Source organism: Gracilinanus agilis, chromosome 1, assembly GCF_016433145.1.
Source record: "Gracilinanus agilis isolate LMUSP501 chromosome 1, AgileGrace, whole genome shotgun sequence".
NCBI lineage: Eukaryota > Metazoa > Chordata > Mammalia > Didelphimorphia > Didelphidae > Gracilinanus > Gracilinanus agilis.
Window position 1 is genome coordinate 140,446,889 of NC_058130.1, and position 10,716 is coordinate 140,457,604.

The window sequence follows — 10,716 nt, forward strand, 5'->3', positions numbered from 1 at the left end:
CTAGTGCTTCCCCTTTGTTGTTGCCATGTTCTTGCCAAGCCAACTAAACCCATAGCCCTTGATCCTCTTCCCCATGCCTTGGGTGGTGATGGTGACTAACAAAAGGATCTGAGGGAAGTCTAGCTTTTTTTACAGTTATCTTACTTCGATCCAATAAATTACTCATCCCTTAAAATGCTAAAATGTTAAGACTATACTATGAATGGGGTCAGGAAGCAGGAGGCTTCCCTAATGCTTAGAACAGAGAGAGGTTTTCTCACTGACCTCATTTTTTAAAAGCATATTCCAGGTCATATTCTACCCAGAACCCCACTGCCAGCTATTATGCTCCAGGAGCCTAGGAGAGCTCCCACAGTGAGAGTAGTCTAAGACCTTACTATCAAGTGCCCTCTGGTGAGCAGTAAAGATTCTGCAGCTGTTGGCAAAGCCCATGAATATGCAATAAACACCTACTGACATTGCTGCTGGGCTTATAGTCTGGAGGTAGTGCCACCTGTAGCTAAGGTGACTATATTACTTAACTAATTTGTCAGTCAGTTAAGTGACAGCCTGCTTCCCTGTAAGTTACAGAAATCAAAAGACCTAGTCAGGTATGCATGGTTATAGTTTCTCATTTATTTAGAATATTTTTCCATGGTTACATGATTCATGATTTTTCCCACCACTCTTTCCTCCCTCTTCCTGGAGCTGAAAAGTAGTTCCCCTGGGTTATATATGTATCATTGTTCAAAACCTGTTTCCAAGTTATTCATATTTGCAGTGGAGTGATCTTTTAATGTCAAAACCCCAATCATATCCCCATGAAACCACGTGATTGATCATATGTTTTTCTTCTGCATTTCTGTTCCCACAAGTTCTTTCTCTGGAAGTGGATAGCATGGTTATGGTTTCTATAGCACCACCACTACATAACCATCTGGCACTCATAGCGCCTGTCATACTGGCATTCTGGGATTTAGGATACAAGTCTGTATTCCTTTATCTATGCCATTTTCAAATGGGCATCAATTAAGTTTAAGTTTAAATACCATTAGATAGTGAGGGCAAGGACTGTCTTTTGCCTCTTTCTGTATCCCCAGGGCTTAGCACCATGACTGGCACACCATAGGCACTTAATAAATGTGTACTATCATAATAATTCAGCTATTTTTTAATGTGTCACTTTTCGAAATAATTGTTTAAAGGCAACTATAAGATGATTTCTTTGGATCTTTAATCACACAAAAACAATGAGGAACATCTTAATTAAACTATAAAATCGGAATCCCAAAAGCCAAATCATCAGGTACCACACATTCATCATATCTGTAAACAGACAAACATTTGTAAATAATATAAAAGGTGACAGGGAGGATCATGTGATCCAGTCTTAGTTCCAATTTATATAGATCACTTTGCAGTTTACAAAACACTTTTCCCAGAAGAATCCTATTGCATTCTATCATCCACTAGGAGTTAAGTAGAGGGTGAAAACATGGTTGCAGAGGCAGTACCAGATCACTTATTATCAGCCAACAAAGATTCAGGGCCTGAGAAGAAGAATGGTTAGAAACAGGAGACACAGTTGAGATCTAAAAATATGGATCAGTATGCCAGAGTATTAGGATCCAACGAGAAAAATAAGCAAGCAAAGTCTAAGGGCAGACACAAACCCAAGGAACTAGGTCTCCAGATGGATCTATGCCCCCAAAACAACCTATTTCCAAAGCTGGCTTGCTTGGCACCAAATCCATAATGCCATTATTTTGAACTCCACCAAGATTTCATCTTCTTCCTCCATGCCTTTAGAGGATCCCTCTTTTCTCTTCTACCTCTTTGAATCCCTACCTCTCTTCAAGACTCATCTCAAGAATCACCTAGGTCTTTCTTGATTCTAGTTGTTAGTAACATAATGCCCCACCAATTTCTTTGACTTTATTTTGTACATATCTTGTATTTTCAGAACTGTGCCCACACTAACTCTTTGTGAGAAGCAACTGATTTATTTTATATCCCTGTTGCTTGGCACAAATATGCAATTAAAAAATGCTTCTTCAGTTTAATTATGAGTCAGCTGAGGACAGGTCCCTGATCCACTGATATTTCCTTTGATAGAAACATCTAAGTTGGTCCAAGTTTCATTATGAAATAAGTAATGTAGACATTGTTATCTTCACTTTATAGAAGAAATTTATCCTCAGAAGGACTGATAATTTGATCATGGTCAACCAGCATGTAAGTAGCAGAGATAGGAATTGTAGTATAGAGAGAGGGGGTCATATAGTTTTTTCAAGCTTTGACTGAGTTCTAAAACAGTTAGGAGTTTGGAATCTTGAGGAAAAGACAGTTGGTTTGAGTCTCCCGTGGAGAGAGGTTGTCTAACCAACTGAGCTGCTTCCTTACCTACCTGTACAATTGAAATTTAGCCTAGCTTTGATATATTTGTTTAAGAAACTGTTATTTTGGATAAACCCTTTATATCTTCCTTCCCAATATTATTTCCTACCTTCCCTCCCTTACCTTATATGTCTGTGGAGTTAATAAGGAGAGTAATTAGAGAGGAGTTCAAATCTGTGAAGGTTAATTAATATTTGACAGTATTAGATAAAAAGAAACTAGTCAGTCATCATTTATTGTGTAAGTTGAGTTAAAGGCAGGTCCTTACTCAGACTCCATCTTTGCCTCCCTTCCCCCACCTGAGGTTCCTAAGACAACTGTTAGGGCTTTCCTTTGATCCACTTTCCTGACAAATCATCCTTTAAAGATAATAAACCCTTTTGTGTTTCAACAGACTTATTAGTATAATTGGTCAGTTAGTTATTTAAGAGAAGGAACAAGAGGGAAAGAACTAACATACTCTGGGTTTGAAAAGAATCCGGGGTATCCATCTTGGAGGAAGGTATAACTTCAAAACAAGTCCCTTCCTGTGAAATTAACTAACCCTGTTGTTAATTTCAGTTTAGTCTATTTCCCTCAGCCTGTGTTTGAGTCTAAGTCCCAGTCTGTAAAGCCTGCTGTTTATCTGTTTAGTTTAATTTCTCCTCGCCCTGAAGATCTGTTTTCCCTTCTGTGTTATACTCCTGACTTCAGCCTTATTATATCCTGAATCTCCTTGATCCCAGCCTACCTGTAACCTAAATTACCCACTTAGCAAGTCTCTGACAACCTCCTTCCAAAATTCCCTTATCCCACACACCTTTCCTCAAATTATCCCCATTACAGAATTGACACTAGATCCCCATTGTCTGCTAGGCAGCATAATAAAAGGAGCCCTAAATTTAGGATTATAAACCAGGATTCAAAATTTGTGAGCCCATTGTTTCTTACATTTATTTACTTGATTGTGTGACCTTTGGAAGGTTTGCTGAGTCTTAAATTCCACAGCATATAAAAATGGGAGAATGGAGATTTGTATATTAAATCTTTGAATATAATTATTGATTCCTCTCCCCACTTTGAGGACTTAACTCTTAGAATACAAGGATTAATCACTCCTTTCTCCCACTTTTTTACATCAAATTCTAGAATACAGGAATGAATGACTCACTTCTCTCTCCCCTTGTACATCAATTCCTAAAATACAAGAATTAATGATTCCCCTCTCCCCGCCTTGTACATTAAATCCTAAAATACAAGAATTAATGACTTACCTCCTTGAAGCTAGAAGGAGCTAGTTTAGAGGAGTAATGATACTCCACAGTAACTCTGAGATATAGGAAGTACAGTACAAGTTTTTGTCAAATGAGTTAAGGTCCTTTGGACATCTGCAGGAAAATATTAAAAAGAGAAATTAATCATATTCTCTTATCCATATTGCCCTCAAAATGAAACAAGTTGGATAGTTGAGATATTGCCAGAGTACAGACTGGGTGGAAGCACCCAAGATGATTACCATTTATTTTAGAAGCACAAAGATCCCAGATCAGCTAGTGAGCAAGAGAAACTTCTAGAAGTCTAAGGGGGGGGGGGGGGACTACAGCACCAGATCTGGAGTTGTAGCATTCCAGATGTGATATCAGTACCAAAAAGAGGTAGTAGAAGATGACAGCACTACAGATGAGATGTCAGCACCTGGAAGGCTAGTTAGAGGCAGAGAAGTCCAGCACTAACGATGACTCATTAGCTTTTCTTTTTTATATTGAAAAAGTCCCATCTCTGATAAAAGTCATTAATGTTTCTAGTTTCTAGGGGTTCCAGGGCAGTGATTGGCAAGACTGGTAGTTAAAGAAAGGATGAAGAAATCTGTTAACTATAGTCCCAGGAACTGAGTTCAACAAAAGAAAGAAAAATTCCTACTTGAACTATAAAAATTACTTTAAAGTTGAGATGCACACTATTGTATAATTCTGGAAACAGAAAGACACCTTCCCAGAAATATAAGGAATAAAGTAAAACAATGATGAGCAACAGATTGTGTAATTAAACAGAATATACTTTCTGTAGAAACTGAATTCCTAATTCTTATTTTATCTCTAACTTGACCATAGATAAAAGGGTGACTTCGAGCCTTTGTCTTTCAGTGAAGTTTTTGTCTTAACAAATTACAATAGACAATGTCAATTCATTTACTAGTATAACAATTACAATTTTGAGTCCTAAATAATTTAATGCATCTTCATATACATTATGAAAAAGGACATAGAACCCCAAACTAGACAATATGCACAGAATGTATTTTGGCAGTCACAGTTTAGCTGACACCAACCCAATGACGTACAAACATCCAACATGTGAAAGACCAGTTTTTTTTCCATAGACTCTACCTTCTGTTGACCCATTGCTGGTTCCCAGTCATTTGAGGACCTTCTTTCAATTTTTTTTTGTCTTTAAAGCAGAAGAGCAATAAAGGCTAAGCAACTGGGGTTAAGTGACTTGCCCAAAGTCACACAGCTAGGAAGTATCTGAGGTCATATTTGAACCCACTTCCAGGCCTGGCTCTCTATCCATTGAATCGCCTCACTTTCCCTCCTCCCGTTAATTCTACAAATGTGTCCTTGGGGGATTTGATAATGATTTCCATTCTAACTTATGTGAACTGCATAAGGAACAGCTCCTCATTTTAGACTGTGTAATTAGAATTTTGTACCCCAAGACTCCATTTCCCAGAATTCCACTTTCATCCTCATGTTAGGTACCAAATTCTAATCACACAAGAATCTATTAAATTCTGTTCCATAGCTCATTAGGCTTTGATTGATGGGAAGATCCTATCTGACATCATAGACACAGAAAACATCTCATTCACCAAAATCCACTTTCAGGATCTGTTAATTCCATTGCGGGGGTACAGGACTAGCACCCTAGACAAGGAGGGGGATGAGCCTGCAGCTGTGTCACTATGACCTCCAGGTCTTGGGGTGAACTTGTTTCTTTGACCTGAGGAGAGCCTTCCAGTGCTCTGATTTCTGAGCTCAGGTGATCCAGGAGCCTCAGCCTCCCCCTTAGCCAGGATCATAAGCCATTTGCCCTCTTCAAGGCAGAAATGAATTTTTCTAAAGCACCAGCGGGATCACTTAGGTAACTCACCTAACTCAATAAATTCCAGTGGCTCCTTATTACCTCCAAGTTTAACTATAAACTCCTCACCATCCTTCTGCAACAAGGTGCCATCCTTTCTAATCTTGTCGACCATTAATTATGCCCCTTCATATACAATACAGCCCAAACTGGCTTTCTAGCTGTTCCTTCCTCCCCACCATCACCCTCCAGGGTTTGGAATGTGCCCACTCTCCTCTCTCTCTCTTGGGAGAGAGAGCTCCCGGTTTTTGTCCTGGACCCCTCTGGCAGGCTGGGGAAGCCTAGGGACCCCTTCTCAGAATCATGTTCTTAAATGCATAAAATAACACACTTAAGATTATAAAGAAAACCAATTGTGTTGAAATACAATTGTTAGGATCTTTACAGGACAAGTTCAAGCACCCCGGGTTAAGAAACCCAAGCCCAATTGGATTCCGTAGATGTTCGTTTTTCTGCTCACCCCCCTGGCTATCCCATTGTGAGTTGTCTCCCCTCCCCAGACTGTAAGCTCCTCTAGGGCTGGGACCATTTCATTTTTGTATTTGTGCCAGTGCCTGTCACCAAGCAGGCACTGGCACAAATGTGCATTGTACTTTTAAAACTTTATTATTCTAGGTTTTTTAGGTTTATGTTTTCCTTAACATGACTAATTTGGAAATGTTTTGCACGACTACACATGTATAACCTATATCAAATTACTTGTCTTCTCAAAGAGAGGAGGGTGAGAACTTGTTAGTCGGAAATTTTCTTTAAAACCCCTGCCTTCCATCTTACAATCAATACTGGGTATGGGTTCTAAGACAGAAGAGAGGTAAGGACTAGGCAAAGGGGGGTTAGTGACAGCTAGGACGTATCTGAGGCTAGATTTGAACCCAAGGCCTCCCGTCTCTGGGCCGGACTCTCAATCCGCTGAGCCACCTAACTTCCCTCTGAACTCGGAAATTTTTTAATGAACGTTTAAAAATATTTTACACGTAATTGAAAAAATTTAAATAAGTAAATGTCTGTTAGTGGTTTGATCGCTGTCTCTCCTGGCTGAGAAGATGCTCAAGATTCCCATTTCGGAAAGGGAGAGCGACTGGCTCCGGCAGGGGGCAGCCATACTCAGGGTCACCGCTACTCATTGTCAGAAAGCGATAGAGAACGAGGGTTGGGGGTGCAGCCAAACAAGTGAGGCACCAGGCACCAACACTACGCAAGTGCACTATCATTCCTGAAAGAAAGGCGGGGAGAAGGAGGAGGCCGGGCATGAGTGAGTAGCTCTTGACGGCAGTGTGGCGGAAATGAACCTCCCTGCAAGCCTTTTGACGACAGTCCCATCTGAGCCGGCGCGCCTCCCAGCCGTGTGGCCGTCATGGCGTCGCCCTTCAGCGGGGCACTGCAGCTGACGGACCTGGACGATTTCATTGGGCCGTCTCAGGTGGGCCAGGAGTAACGGGGGGGGGATGAACCTCGCCGGTGGGGAGCCTGGTGGCCGGTGGGGTAGTAGTGAGTCGGCGGGGAAGGGGACTGGGCGCCCGAGATCGTTCTAAGAAGCCGTTGGTGACGTCATGGGGGCCGGGGGATTTTCCCATACGCCCTGTCGGGCCGGGGGAGGGACTTATTTGCATAACATGCTGGAAGATCCTTGCATTGCCACCGCTGTTGTTTGGTTTGTTTCCCCGCCCCCTTTTTCACTGATGGGGAAACTGAGGTCCTGTTGAGCCTGCCCTGGGATTCGGCTCTCCCGACTCCCTAAACTGGACCTCTTTTCCTGCCCCATGGAGGGGTGTGGAGTGGGAAAAACGCTGGGTTTAGCTCGGTCGCTAGACCTGGCTTCGAATCCTGGCCCCTGCCCCATACTACTGCCCACGTGATTTCGGGCAGGTCACACATCCCGAGTCTGGGACCCAGTTGCCCACTGTGTTCAATGCAAAGCTTCTGGTATCGCGGGTGCTGGCAGAAGCGCCTACGCCAAGGTTCCGCCTTGCACTTTCCGACCCAAGTTCCTCCTCCACCCCGCCCACCGGGGTCACACCCCTTTCTCTGGAGGAAGCTTGGGAGCTGCGGAGGCCTCCGGGCCTGGAGCTGGGGGGCGGGCAGGAACAGCTAATCGTGACTCAGCTTTTTGGTCTGGGATTCGGTCTAAAAGGCAGGCGGCTGTTGTTGAGTTATATAGGCCCCCCCGTGGGTGCCCAAAACTTCGTCGCTGGTAGATCATTGAATGGTAGAGCTGGAAGATACACATAATAATAATAATAATAATAATAATAATAATAATAATAATAATAATAACTCCTATATTTACACCACCCTGGAAGGTTTCCCAAGTCTTTTATACAAACGCCACAAGGCCTGCTCTCAAACTATAGTCACAAAATGCCCCTTGCAAACATTACTTTTCCAAATGAGGAGGCAAAGCACTTCGTACAGTTTTATGAGCACAATTATAAATGTGAATTGTATGTGACCCTGGACACAGTCACATCAGAGCAACTAGTATATAACAGAACCAGGACTTCAGCCCAGGTCTGGTGCCAAATTCAGGGCCCATCCTTTTTTTTTTTAAATCTTAATTTATTGCTCTTTTGATTTTACATTATTTTCATTTCCAAAAATACACTTCCCTATTTCCTACCCATTAAGCCATCCGTTGTATTTTTTAAAGTGGAGAATAAAAGCAATTAGAGAAAGTCTATCAAAACATGAATGATGTCTGACAGTGTATATGTGTCCCTCACCTCTGCAAAGAGGGGAGGAAGGTGTAATTTTCCAAGTGCAAACTTGGTCATTATATTTACACAATATTCAGTTTTGATTTTTTTGTATTTTCCATTCCCCTTGTGGTAGTCACTATATTTTGATCCTTTGTATTTAGCTTTCTCATCAATGCATAAGCCTTCCCATTCTTCTGTGAATACCTCTTATTCATCTTTTAGGAATCAACAATATTTTCTTACACATATATATACCACATTTTGTTTAACCATTTCTCAGTTATCGAACATGTACTTTGTTTCCAGTTTTCATCACCACAAAAAGTGCTGTTCTGTATATATTTGGGAGCCTCCTTGATTAAAGCCCTTGTCCCAGGCTCTTTGTGCTATACTAGTTTGTCTCTGTCCCTAAGAGGTCTTATCAGAGAGAAGTAACAGGATGCCTGGAATGAATACTGTTCATCTCAGCTAAGGAAAATTTCTGACCCTGTTGGGCAGCCCTGGGGACTCTAGGGAGAAGGAACTAAAAAAGGGAAATTCTTGCACAGTGTATGGGGAGGGGAGTGGGGGAGATGACCCGAGATCTTCAAATGCAAAATAGTTTCCCCTGACTTCCCTCTCAGTAGCAAATGCAGCATTTTGTCATCTTGCATTTAATAACCACACCTCCTGTTTGCTGCTATTAAAAAGGAAGGTCAGAATCATTAGAAGGGCTGATATAGAGACTTCTAGGCAGACATTGGCTAGTTCAGAGTAAACAGTTCATGGGCTTCTTTTATGCTAATCAGACGAATAACCTTGGGTTTCTCACAATGTTAGAAAACTGTTCTCAATGTGAAAACAAGGTAAGCAACTCTTAATCTTGTGCTGTAGTTCTGCTGGCAGAAAGCCAGCCTTAAGCGATTAATTTATTTTTGCTCTTTCAGGACCGGTTGGGAGAGGAGGCAAAGGGCAAAGCTAAAGCAAGTATTTAATGTCTGGGTTTGTCAGTGAATTTTAAAAATTCACTGTAAACCTAAGTGAGACCTCTTCAATTCTGCAGAATATAGTAGTTTCCTTTTGTTTTACTGGAACCCCAGCCTGAATCAAGGCAGGAATCATTTCGGCCTAGTAAAAAGAACTCTGTGTTTGAAGTCAGAAAGCCTGGGTTTGAATCTTTATCCTAGTATCTACAGTCTATATGAGTATCTTGGGCAAAGGACTTTATCTGAAAAAGGAAAATGTGATACCTTCCTCAGAGGTGGGGAAGAGCTTTCAGGTCATAAAGCACTATGTAATTGTAAGCTGTATTGGACTGGGAATCAGGAGAATGTGGATCCCAGTAAAAGGTCTGCCATTCACTTGCTTTGTGACATTGGGTGAGTCCTTTCTGGAAACTGACAGGGTTGGATCAGATGATTCCCTAGAGTCCCTTCCAATTCTACATACATAAATCTCTGTTATTATGGTTTTCTCACTGTTATACCATTTGGTTTCATGTCCTAGGATTGCATAAAGCCTATGAAAGTTGAAAAGAAACTTGGAAAAGGCACAGCCAAAATTCAAATTGAAGATGATGGGACTTATTTCCAAGTGAATCAAGTAAGAATTAGAGGGATTTTCTTACCATTCCTAGCCATAAAATTGCAACTAACATGTTGAATACCACTTTTCTGTGTTTCCAGTTTGCTTTCCAGCTCTGAAAGTTATTTCTGTTTGATATCAATCCCTGGGTCTTATAGTAAGTACACTTTTTTTATAATCAAGGGAGAATGGAGGAGTCCATTCAGATTGAACAATGTATGTGATTTGTTTAGCAGATGATATCTATTTAAGAAAGATATGGCCAGTGACTGGTCCCTTTTCTCTTTAGTATGTTCTGATTTTTTTAAGTGAGATTTTCAAATTGAAACTACTTATCCTGAATGAGCATCTATTGCATAATTAGCTGATGATACAATCAGAATCAAATTCTTTGTAGTAAAACAAGCTATTTCACTGAACTCTTACCTGGTTATAATTTGGGTTGAACTTATAGAATTCAAGTAGATCTGCAATAATCTCCTATTTGGAAGGAATTAAAGCATGTCTGAGGATGAAATTTGAGTGTAATTTAGTGGGGAAGAGCAGAGTTTTAGGAATGAGATGACTTGTTCTAGTCTCAGTTCTGCCTCTTACTGTGGCTAGAGGACCAGTCGCATCACTTGACCTCCCAATATTAAAGAGCAGCCTACATTCAGGCTTATATGTAGAGCATTGTATTAGGTACCAGGGAAGCCCATATTAGACTAGTCACACTATCATGTTTTGTTAGGCATATTCCCACCTGCTTCCCTTCTTCCTGGCCCTGTAAGTTAGAATTCACATCTGCTAAAATTTATCTTCTCTCATATTTATCTCTCTTTCCTATTCATAGACTTCCCTTTGTCCTAGATCTCTCTACTTCACACTCTTTCCATCTTTTTGCACTAATAGAAACTTATCTCTTTACAAAAGATGCTAGATTTTATTGACTGACTACCTGATCCCTGGCTACCCTTTGGAA

At 41.0% G+C, this 10,716-nt stretch overlaps 1 protein-coding gene across 1 annotated transcript in view; it reads left to right on the plus strand.

Moving 5' to 3' along the window:
- Positions 1-6,850: 6,850 nt before the first annotated feature.
- The window catches only part of CIAO3 (cytosolic iron-sulfur assembly component 3), a 36,340-nt gene continuing 32,474 nt past the window's right edge, over positions 6,851-10,716 (plus strand). The window contains exons 1-2 of the mRNA XM_044657500.1: positions 6,851-6,916; positions 9,678-9,773. Of these exons, the coding sequence (XP_044513435.1) occupies positions 6,851-6,916; positions 9,678-9,773 (162 nt within the window). The remainder of the gene's footprint in view (positions 6,917-9,677; positions 9,774-10,716) is intronic.